At 34.7% G+C, this 12,907-nt stretch overlaps 1 protein-coding gene across 2 annotated transcripts in view; it reads right to left on the bottom strand.

Annotated features, from left to right (window-relative positions):
- Positions 1-854: 854 nt before the first annotated feature.
- Positions 855-12,907, bottom strand: part of LOC143054955 (uncharacterized) — a 244,707-nt gene continuing 232,654 nt past the window's right edge. The window contains exons 1-2 of one of the 2 annotated variants that reach the window (XR_012971895.1): positions 1,646-1,792; positions 1,165-1,303 (exon numbers count right to left, since the gene is read on the bottom strand). Coding sequence is in view for 1 of the 2 variants with exons in the window: in XM_076228051.1 (XP_076084166.1) it covers positions 857-1,303 (447 nt within the window). In the remaining variant the exon portion in view is untranslated. Of the gene's footprint in view, positions 1,304-1,645; positions 1,793-12,907 lie in introns of those variants that run through there. The other variant, XM_076228051.1, reaches the window with a different exon arrangement.

Genomic DNA, 12,907 nt, shown 5'->3' with positions numbered 1-12,907 from the left:
CTGACAGCTAGTTCAAAGCCACTAACAACTAATAAACAAATCATGCATCTAAGACTAAACATGTATGGTATTGGCTATATACATATTACAGTATGTTGACACATTATTTACTGCATGTATTTACAGTTTAAAAATAGCATTGAAATAGTTCACTATTGGTTCATTTTTTAAATTCTAGTCAAATCATTCATCTTTGGTCCACTCTCTTTTTTTTTATCTTGGCCATTATTTTGTGTGACTCTATTTATTGCTCGTAAAATGCAGACGTTACTGTTTATACAAAATGTGAAGATGGGCATGAAGGATTGGTCTTGACTTCTGTAAATCTATTGATGTAGTGGTGTATGTATTCCTCGTTAAATACATATATAACTGTTTATACAAAATGTGAAGATGAGCTTATTTCTCTATTGTGTTGAAACACTGATTAGGTGTTCTATTTCAACTTCAATAGCCATTCCTGAAATAAAATAAAATATTACTACACAGATAAAATATGTAACTTTTCAAAATTCTACAAACAAAAATCAAAATTTTATAGATATACAAATTTCGACCAATATAAAAAGAAACTCTAGTGATTACCAGACAATGTACCCATAGTTATGGTCACAGTCAACAGGCGGTTTTATTATGTTTTAATGTAGAAATAATAAGATGTGATATAAGTGCCAACTCTCCATCCAAGTCAAAATGTGTAAAAAGTAAACAATCAAAGTCACATTACAGCCTTCACCATGACGCCTGAGTCTTTATTTAACACAAGTCCTTAAATCTTAATGAACTTTGTGCATAAGAAGATAGGAATTGAAAAATGCTCTGAAATCCAACTGTTTAAAGCATATTTACCTAATATTTAATTTTTAATAGATTTCACTTCCTCTGCAGAAATAGTTTTAGCCAAAATCTCATTTAGATGATCTGTATATAGCCTAGTTGGTTTGTTATGTTGATCAAACCGTTTTAAAAGGTCGCTTAGTATATTACGTAATTTATTAAAACGTTTATCATCAAGATGAAATATTCTAGAATGTTGTAATTCGTTTCTTGTCAGTCTTATGCGCTCAATATCATCTCCAATAGCTATGTCTGTAGTCAGAATTATTTGCCATGGACCACCCCATGAATTACTAGGAATGTGTTTATTAAGATTCCTGTGATCACTGTACAAATATGTTATATCACAATCACACCTTGGACGTAGATATGGTTTATCTGGTTTCAATAGATCATATAAAACGTCAGCAAGAATATTCAGCGCTATCATTCCCATCTTTGAAAAGTTGATTTCCTCTTTTGTGAACTGAAATACAGATTTAGGTAGAGAATTATGATACAAAATATGTAAAATCCAAAAAGAAGACATGTAGGCCTAAATAAATTTGTTTGGTGAATCGATTTTTGATTTAAATGGGTGGTCAAATAAGTTAAGTAATGCCACCACAGCAACACAAACAATATAGTAATAAATATAAAAATAATTAACTAGCCAAAAAAATAACTCCACCTTAAGATTTGTTTTCGTTTTCACTACTCAAATCTGTAAATGATGTACAAAGTAATGAAGAAACAGAGACACGTTTCTGCAATAAAATATCCTAGTACAAGAAAATGAGAACAAAGCTAGATATGTGATATAACGTACCCCTGTCAAACTGGCTGCTGCTGTCGCCTCATCATGGATATTTGAAATGTCTCTATTACTAGCGTTGATACGGACAAACACCTGCAATAAAAGAAAATAACCTTAAGAGAGCAAGCGGACATTCATCAACATCATTTTCTCTACCACACAAAAGACGAAAGCTTCTAGCTAGTGTCCTTCGTATTTTCGTCGTTGAGAACTAATCTTTTTCAGGTATAATATTTAACAAAAATATTGTGTCAAAACATCTATTAATTAGTAACTTTGATAATGCATAATGATCATGATAGATAGCTTCTTAGCCATGTTAATATGCAGGACAAACATATATTGATGTAATATAAATCATGTTTTGTGCTAGACCGACATTCTGAGCTGGATATGCTAACGTGCTAGTTCGCAAGATAATAGTCCACATGAAGACATTTTACCAATTTAAAAGTACATGTATATGGTTTGACCAGACTGGAGAATGAACCCTATACTTCCCGCACATGAGGCGATCGAGGTTGTTTAGTAAATGTTGACCTCAATACATGTATATAGTAACTAAAACATATAATCAGTAGGGATCTTCCTCTTATCATATGCAATCATTTATACAACCTAAGTTGTAATAAAAAATGTACTACTAATTTGATTTAACATCTGGAACCCCCTTTTTTTTGCAGGAGTCTTGGATAACATATAACAACAATTACAGCATGGATGTGGTGAATTCTAAAATCTGAAATGGGGACAAAGTTCCCAATTACAGTAGACAAATTAATTAAAAAAAATTATTCAATTTCAATCTAATAATAACATGAATGAACTCAAATGTGTCAACTTTTTTTTATTTCTAACTTTTTTTATTTACCCACATTTGCCCAGAAATCTCTGTATTTCTTCCAGTCTCGTGTGTCATTTGACAATGAGACAGAGTAAATATATATTTATCAGTATATCAATATACAGGAATGAGCACACGAAAGATTTTAGTTGAAAAAATCAATGTTACCTGATGACTACAATGACGTTCCATCTTAAATCCGTAACAACAGGACAAAGTTCAGAAATGTTTTAGTATTTCGATTTCTTTTTCAAAGATTTCATTAGACATCTCTGTCTTATTAAATGTGATGATAGTTTCATGGCATAAAGTATTTGTATCTGAAAACAGACATTGTTGGAAGATGCAGGAGAACCCGGAATATATATATTCGGCAAGAAAATTGGCAATCCTAGTTAAGCAAAATGGTTCAATGATAACATTATAATTTATATTCAATACAGAAATATTATCATTAAAAAAAGATCTGAAAAAAATTATGTTTTAAATACCTTGTTTTGTGTACACTTAAGGTGGATCGGGACTACTGGGCTGCGCATGAGTACACGCATGAATTGCAATGCACACAAAAAGTATTTGTCGTAAATTTATGGAACGCCACAGCTGTCTTATGTGGTGCTCTGACATTACGTGATGTGGTTTGATCATTACTTGATGATATTTTGTTACTGTTCATGATACGGTTAAGTAATAACTTGTTATGGTTTCGTCATTACTTTATATGTTTTCAACATTATTTAATGTGATTATGTCGTTAGGCAATGTGGTTGTGCCATTAGGCAATGTGGTTGTGCCATTAGGCAATGTGGTTTTACCATTACTTGATGTACGTCTATATGGATTTACGTAATGCAGTTGTTTCATTACACGATGTGATTCTGTTATTTCGTAATGATGGTGGTTTTGTTTTTTATAAGGCTTAGACATTACACTGCATGATATGTTTATTCCCGTTTTTGATGTGGTTTTGCCATTCTTTGATGTGGTTATGTCATTACTTGATGAGGTAAAACCACGTGACAAATCGGGATACAGAAGTTGGCGCCAAAACATGGACATGGCGGATATTGTCACGAAAATAATGCAGGAGGCTGATCTCGCAACCTTAATAGAAAATTTTAGAAGGAACAAAACAGACAGTTTAGAAATATTGAAAAGCTTAACAGAAGCCGAGTTAAAAAATTAGGACTTCAAACAATTGGAGACAGGGTGAAATTGAGGGAGAAAGTCCGATCAGGTATGTCCCACATCGGCACATGGCACATGGGTCCTCAATGACTTCGTACTTTATTTGGCCTTTTCAACATTTTTTATTCGAGCGCCATGCATGCATGATGAGTTTATTATGCATGAAGAAGTGGACAGGGTATCCCGGATTCTACTTTTCAGGGTTTGACACGATTAAACAATTTTTGTCTTTCAATTTTAGCATCACATGCAGTGGCAGCTGAGGGTGAAACAAACATTTTTTTTTCTCAGAATCAAAAACAAATTATTTTTTTCTCCAAAAACTGGAAACAAACTTGTTTTCCCAAAAAAAAACATAGCCCCCCCCCCCCCCCGAAAATCAAATGGTTGCTGCCTAAACTAAATTTATGTACTAGCCATTCTGCAGGGTCAGTTAAAATATATATTTAAGTAGCCCGTTCACCGTAAAAGAGAAAAATCTTGTGTTCTGGGGCATTTAAATTGAACTTTTTTTGTTTCATTTAATTTCACTGTTTTTGCGGCCCCCTGAAAAACCCTCCACAAATCCGCCTCTGTGAAACTTCATAGCCATTTCAAACAAGGTTCATACATGTACTTGTACTATATATACATTTATTGTACATGTTATAAAACTCCATCAGAAAAAAAAAACATTTGCGTTTTCACTTTGTCCCAAGATACATGTAGTGTTGCATTATTAGAATAAATTTAAATGGCACTTCCATCTCAGCTGTTTATCAGATTGAAATTTATTGCTGGCTATAAATAACCAGATACAGTACTATACTCATTGAATTAGGGATTTCCCTTATTTTCCCACCAAAATGTGTCCAGGATTTGTTTGTTGAACTACTGCAGTTTCATTTGGATATAGCTATATAGATATCCAATGGAAGGTACAGTCAAGCATTTGTATTTAATTAATTATAGAATGAATTGTATTAAATTGTTAATTTTCAACTTGAAGAAATGGTCATATGATGTTTGACTTGTTCAACCATGCGAGACCATGTAAATAATTGGAAATGGGTAAACCATGCATATTTGCAGTCTTGCTAATTAGGGGCAAGAAGAATAATTTAGCAACAAGAACACTATTTAGGGACAAGAAATTTAATATATATCAATAAAAGTAAATTTAAAAAAAAAGTCAATATCTATACATTTTACATGTAAGTAGCAAATCATCACATAATAATGTAACAAACTGTCGCCACAGGCCGAGTAATTGTGGAAGGGTCCGTTGACAAGTTTTGGGGCTCTCCTTATTTATATACCTTTGAGATCCCTGAAAGCCAATCCAAAATAAGGGTTCTAGCCAGGGATCCCTGAGGGCCAATGAGAACCCTGTCAGGACTGACAGGAAAATGTCCGATAAATTAGGGGCTTGACAGGAAAACCTGCAAATTTAAAAATCACACACAAAATGGACAGTAAAATGCCTGTTCTTTAATTATTATACAAATGGGCCAAAGTCCTAACTTTTCCTTTATATAAATTTAGCAAAAGAAGCTTAAAGCTTCGTTACTAGACTTGTTTCCAATTTCTAGCCGTGCGTAGGACTAGCAGACGCTGGGAGTACTGATATTAAATTCCAGCGGTAAAATGGTTACAATATAATCCCTAGAAATTAATCTTTAACATAATGTAATGACTTATTTGTTACTCTTATAGACTACTTAAGAGATTTTAGATATATAAATATTTCCTACTGTGGTCACATGACCTGTAAAACGGCTCTTCACGGAAAAACAACAAAAATGGTTTGGAACGATAGTAAAACTTAAATATTTCCTTACTGAGACACTATCAGGAATTATAATGGGTTGAGATATAATTTCAGGCAGCTATATTGTTAGCTTTTTTCATAACTACTTTTACCCCTTTTTATTGGGAAAATATGTGTCATTTTTATCAAATTGGGAAGTTTATAAGAATCTATGAATCTGACTGAAACTTCAATTAACAGACCCCTTTAAAGAGTCAAACCCTGCTTTGAAATAAGACCCCTTATTGTCCGTGATGATACATTGATAGACAATCAAATCTGCACATATAGTCATTTTAGGCCTGAAAAATGTATAAATGAGTCTTTGTGAGTTTGTATTCATGCACAATTACTACCGAGACTGTAATGTCATGACTGTTTAGGAAAATACATGTAGTTGTCTTTTTGGGAATAATTTTAAGCCATTTTATTTTTATTTAAATTGGAATTTCTCTCCAGGGGAAAAAGCCTTTATTCTCCGGTAATTTAAGGCAAACATACAATATCACTGTCAGGTATATGCTGCATATTTGTGCAAAACACCTTACAATCTATGAAAAATATGCATACCTGCCAACTTTTCAAAATGCTCATGGTTTTTTTTGCGTGCAAGATGGCTGTCATAGTTTAAAAAACCTTCAAGGGGGGCTGCAAATACATGTTAATGTTGTTTTTTTGGCATCTTCATACTTGTATAAGCCTAAAGTCATTGTAAAATTTATTGTTTTGTTTAATTTGTGGACAAAATTGCTCTTTAAAAATTTCAATTTGGGAGCCTCCATGGGGGAAATTCCCCGCAAGTATGAATATGTTTTAAGTAAAACGAGATTGGTTAACAAGTGGAAATGGTGGAAGGGGCACTTGCCAAACAAAATGCATAAAGTTAAAAAGTTGCAAATATAACAGTATGTCCAATTCAAATAAATGTTCATAAAGTCAATAATATTTCTGTTGCAGGCCATCATCCAATAAAGTTTACATCCATTTGTTGTCGACTTTTTTCTTCTGTTGGCATAGTAAATTCCAGGTTGTAAACATTATTAAATGTTATATTTGTTCCAGTTATTACAATATATATATATATATGTATTACAGTAAATATTTCATTTTCCCTGTCATGATATAATTTTCTATTCTGTTTTAGAACAATTGTATACAGTATTATATTGTCTTAAAAAATTTTAAACACTCTATTGGGGGTCTCATTCGGGGGTTCTGAACCCCGGATCCCTCTTATTGTAATGTCAGGACAGATTCCCGTACCCTGCTTCCACTATTTACGTAAGCTATTCTCTTATTTTTTTGTAATTTCCCGTATCCTGCAAGACTTCATTTCTCGTTTTCACGGCACAATAATTTGACTCACTTGTCACGCTTACAAAAAAATCAGCAATCCCGCGTCAGGCGTAGACCCCATTGAGACCCACTCTATATACTATATACTATATATATACTATACCAGACTCAAGCTAGCGAACAATAAGCCAGCGAACAATAAGATGCATCAAGCTAGCGAACAATAAGCCAGCGAACAATAAGGAAAACGCGCCAAACTGATCATGCCTAAAAACCGAAGACTTGCAATAACACGAAACGTACTTTTAAATATGACGACAAATACTTTCCAGTAGGAAGATGAAATGTAATTCCATTTTAACACATACAAAGTTTAATTATTTATTAGTGTATTAAATACAACTTTTTTTAAAGCCGGGAATCTAAAAAACGTTTTAGCTATTAACCCTTTCTCCTTTCTCTCTGATAAGGGATGGGTTATTATCTGTATAATGATAATAACAATTGATAACAACAGGTTACACTAAACTACTGTTAGTAGCGATACAATTAGATCTTCAAGTTTATAGAAATGATACGATTGAAAAGTAAAGCTGATAACCATTATATCCATCCCCCTTCTTTCATTCATAAAATTTTCCCTACGGCAAAGTTTTTTTGCCCACTAGGTACAAATGATAGGCACTTACCTAAGGTTGCCTGGGCCCAAATACCCAGGTGGGTAAAGTTACGGAACTTTTTTTTTTAGGTCCAAAGTTGGGGTAGGGTGACCCTACCATCCCCCTTCTTTCGTTCATAAAATTTTCCCTACGGCAAACCTTTTTTGCCCACTAGGTACAAATGATAGGCACTTGCCTAAGGTTGCCTGGGCCCAAATACCCAGGTGGGTAAAGTTACGGAACTTTTTTTTTAGGTTCCAAAGTTGGGGTCGGGTGACCCTACACTCCCCCTTATTTAATTCATAGCAAAGTCCCTACGGCAAAGCTTTTGTTCACACTAGGTACACTCGATATGCAATTGCCTAAGCTTGCCTGGACCCAAAGATCCAGGTGGGTAAAGTTACGGAACATTTTTTTGGGGTCCAAAGTTGGGGTCGGGTGACCCTACCATCCCCCTTATTTAATTCATAGCAAAGTCCCTACGGCAAAACTTTTGTCCACACTAGGTACACTCGATAGGCAAGTGCTTATTCTGTAATTTCCGCTCTCTACATTTAGCTTGCCTCAACCAAATGTTATTGAACTATTGCACAATGTTTATTAACACAAAACACTGATGATCAAGTTTGAAATTGGGTGACGTCACTTTTACCGTTCTGAAGTTGTGCCCATTCAGCGCTAATTTACAAAAACAAAACAAAACCAACAAACAACCAAATTCAGTGTCCAATCAATTTTGCTAATTTTTAAAATAGAAATCGTTAAAACTAAATTGCTCGTGGTCAAGTTTGTTTAACTTTGACCAAAAGGTTTCAGTAAAGAGAAAACAACTCATTTAACCCTGTGTGCCAGGCGAGCTTGTTCAAACATAGGTGAAAATGTTTTTAATATGGAATCACAAATTACATTTAAAAAAATGTGATAACAAATTCCACAAATTCGTTATCACGAATTTAATCCGTAATAACCAATTTATACAATTCGTTATAACGATTTTAATTCGTTATCACAAATTACAAAAAATTGTGATAACGAATTTAATTCGTAATAATTCGTAACGAATTACAAAATCTGATATAACGATTTCCACCAATTCATTGTCACAAACTTAAGCTGTTATAACGAATTATAAAATTCGTAATAACGATTTAAATTCATGATTTCGAATTCAAATTATATTTGTGGGAGGTCCTATTTTTTTTAGATATTAAGCATGACATCCGTAAACATTCAGTAGTATTGCATTCCAACTCATTTCAACCACATATATAATTACTATCATATGACTAAAATTTCAACCCAAATGATTAACTAAAACCACGTCTGGTCATTTAAAATTGTTTCTCATTTAACATAGTCTTATCTATATATTTGAAAGTTCCACGGTCGTAATTGGTTTTTATCTTCAAAAATACACGGATAATATATTTAATCAATCAATATTTATATACAAGGACTTTGGATGGGGTTTACAGAATAGAGAATAATGGACGAAAAAATAAATAAAGAATGATATGGGCGAGATAAATAAAGAATAAAGAAATATGACCAAAATAAATATAAAGAATAGTGAAATAGGGACTGGTAAAATATATCGAATAGAGAAATATACGGCTGCTTAAATATAAGGAATTAAGAATTATGGGATGTTTAACTATAAAAAAAAATTATATCTAGGAATACAAACAAATATGACTGTATATAATTGCAGTAGCATTTTTTGTTTGTTTGTGCAAGTGCAAGAATTATGTCCGCAGAGAAACAAGAACCGGTTTAAACCGGTATAAATGAGGTGATTCTGGCTCTGTAGGTGGCCGGCTCTTAGCATACGGTCCAATCAAACAAGTTTTATGTCTATATAGTCCTCAACATAAAATTATGATGAAGATTACTAAATGCTTAAGGAAGAAAGATGATCAAGAGCATTCATTAATTATACAGAAACAACAAAATTTGTATTGACAATAATAATTATTTTAACTGTATAGAAGATACATTAGTCTACTATACTTATATATTTATACACAACACATTTTAGCCTATTACAAGGCAATATTTATGTTCCTATCCAATATACCCTTTATCCCGCGGGGTTGGCCTCTTTTACAAGACATATACCTATTGTATTTATGGTTAACGTGTTCTAAACATGCATGAACTATTTGCCACTGGACATTAAGCAATCAATTACTATTTCCTTAAATACGGGTTTGAGTATAACAAAGCTATAAGAGAGATACTAAAGGTTTCACTGGAATTAACACTATGGACGAGTTTTGTTTATTTATTAATAGCGAAGACTCGCTTTCATCCATCGTTTGAAGATAACGTAAGTGGCAATTTCAAAGTGCGCCTTCCAAAACGCTATACGTTGGATGGGTCGTGGAAATGTGCAATGGAGGTGTCGTTCATACCGGAATTAGAAGCCTAAACGAGACGTATGTACTTCTATTCCGATTTCGTGCAACAGTCTCCAGTCGATACGTTTAAATGAAGATATCACGGACGTGACGTTTGAGAAACCAGTCTATTTCACGGTAACCAGGAATGAATTGTATCACATCGAATTTGTTTTGAGAGACGATCATCTTCAAATATGTCGTCTAAAAGATGACCATGTATTTCTCTTGCTATATTTTCGAAGGAAGTGACGTAAATCTATAAGAGGAAACTACTCACTGTCATTTAGGAAATTACGAGTATGTTTAATTGCAATATTTGCCGTAAAGTGGATGTGTGGCCACACGATCTTCAAAGACATGTGAGAATTAAGCGTTTCTTCCGATGAGCCACTATACCGCCCAGGTGTTACCCAGCAGCAGCAAAAGCAGCAACAGCAGCAGCAGAAGGCTTTCGTGTTTAGACACCCTTTCACCATGATTGTGTCCGGTCCAACCTCCTGCGGAAAAACTTTTTTTTTTTTTTGTTTCAAAACATTAAAAGGCTGTGAAGTCCTAGTCCAGACAGGATCGTTTGGGTTGTATAAAAGGTGGCAACCTCTTTACGAGGAAATATAACGAACAGTGCTTCCACGCGTTGAATTCATTCGTGGAATTCCTTTTGATCTCGAAAGGGACGATTTTTTCGATCCCAACATTCGAAACATGATCCTATCAGATGACCTCATGACGACATCGGCCTCAAGACTCCAGAATAAATGATTTGTTTACGGAAAGGTGTCGCCATAGGAATTTATCGGTCGACGTTTTAAATCAGAATTTATACTTTGGCAAAGACCCCACCCAGAGACGAAACTGTCATTATCTCGTTCTCTTTAATAACCACATTGATCGACAGCCCATCGTGACTCTTGGCCGACAAATGTATCCTTCTCGAGGGGACTTCTTTCTCCGGAAATTTGAAGAGGCAACGAGGACACCTTTCGGGTACCTTCTTGTTGACCTAAAAGCTAGAACCACAGAAACCTCCAGATTGCACACAGAGGTCTTGCAGGTCGGTCAAGGAGAGACACCAGACGGACAGAGGGATGACGACCGTCTCTCGAATACTTTTGAAGACGATAGTTCGGTCTCATCAGACGAAGATATTGCCGACGAGACAACACATAGTTCGTCAGAGGATGCTGAAACACGAAAATATCTCATCGCCTGTCAGGATTGCGGAGTAGTGTTTGCTCACCTACGTGGATTAGGAACCCAACGTCAGCAAGGATGTGGGAATAAAAACGACATTGCTCTCCCGATGACCGGGAAAGATGTAGAGGATGCTTTGAGTGGATTGCCCGTGACCGTTTGCTGTGCAGAAGATTTGCCTAGATATGTGACCGACAGGCCTAGAAGGTTTGTGGTCAATACGGACAACTGTGATCAAAAGGGGAGCCATTGGGTTGCATTTCATTTCCCCACATCGGGTCCATCAGAATTTTTCGACTCCTTAGGACGATTACCGGAAAAGTGCCAACGCTATTTCAGAAATGGACCGAAATAATGTGTGGTTTGCAATTAAATCCAACCCGATGATTCATATACATGTGGCCTGTATTGCATTTATTACGTCAAATTGAGATGTCGGGGACTCGAGATGAAGGACATTATCAACAACATTTCATCCACTGACACGATTCAGAATGACAGTAAACTCGTAGCCCTATTTGGTTAAATAAAAAATAATGATACAAAAAAAATAATGAAAAAAGAAAGAAAAAAAAACAGAAGAAAAAACTCACAGAAGAAAAGAAAAAAAAATCTTAAAACACCTACATGGATGTGTAGCAGGTCTCAAGTCTTGAAAACTTTTTTCTAGGGTTTCTAATAGTATCCACCCTGGAGGGTAGCCTGGTCAAACATTAAGATATAGCGTCCAGGATTTAAGCCCAAATATGGCGTCGACGTCTGGATGTCCGAGTAACATGGTCCAACCCGAAGTTTGCGTCTTGATATCAGGGTCGACTATGGCGTCCGCTTCAAGGCCAAAATATGGCGTCGGCGTCCGCGCCCAGGTTCAAATATGACGTCAGCGTCCGACGTCCACCTTAATGGGGATCATTCTGTTCCACAAACACTACTGTTGTATCATTGGCATTTACACAACATCTCCTTTTTTATATTAAATATATATTATCTATGTTCCAGACCGTATGAGTATTTGGACCGTACGCGTACGGTCTGGACCGTATGCGTACGTTTTCAAAATACTCATACGGTCGGACCGTACGCGTACGGTCTGACTAATATTAAGAAGTTGGCAAAGTTATTTAGATGCATATAACAGATCAATATAACTTAACTCTCAAATTGATATAAAAAAGTTTAATTGTAATTGAAAAAAAAACTTTATATTTTAATGAATTAAAAAATTCACGCTAATTGAATCTGTTAATCTCTTGTATTAAGAATGTCGATCACTTAGTAAAATAATTGAATTATGATCACTAAAATTGAAAATAACGGAAGTAAATATAATGTGGGAGGAAAATTGTTTTAGAATATTTAGCAACTTTACACAAAATGCAAATGCTAAGGAACATACACGAACTGCACAAATGTAAATGTAAAACATATTAGAACGTTACTTGTGGTAGCAATTGTAACATTGGTTGAGAGTACCAAAATTAGGATCAAGATATACAATTAAACAAATATTTAATTTCAATTGTTCATTTGTTCATTTTATCCGTGTAATTGTAATAATATTAATTAGTAAAACTAAAAATAAAGATTGCTAATACTGTTAATTTGTTTAAATTTAACCCATATGATCTAATAACATGAATGGTCAGTTCGTACTGGACCATACGCGTATACTCATACGGTCCGACCGTACGCGTATGGTTGGACCGTACGAGTATACGTATACGGTCCGGACCGTACGCGTACGGTCCAAATACTCGTATGGTCTGGAACATCTATACGTATATATTTCCTATATACGAATTTTACATGTTTAAATGATGCAATGAAAATTCAGAAGATATGTGGTAATATTGCCAATGAGAAACTTATCCACCAAAGACAAACGAACGTGAATCAGCCATGAGT

The sequence above is a fragment of the Mytilus galloprovincialis genome, chromosome 12, assembly GCF_965363235.1.
Source record: "Mytilus galloprovincialis chromosome 12, xbMytGall1.hap1.1, whole genome shotgun sequence".
Classification (NCBI taxonomy): Eukaryota; Metazoa; Mollusca; class Bivalvia; order Mytilida; family Mytilidae; genus Mytilus; species Mytilus galloprovincialis.
This window is presented reverse-complemented; position numbering and strand designations above follow the sequence as displayed.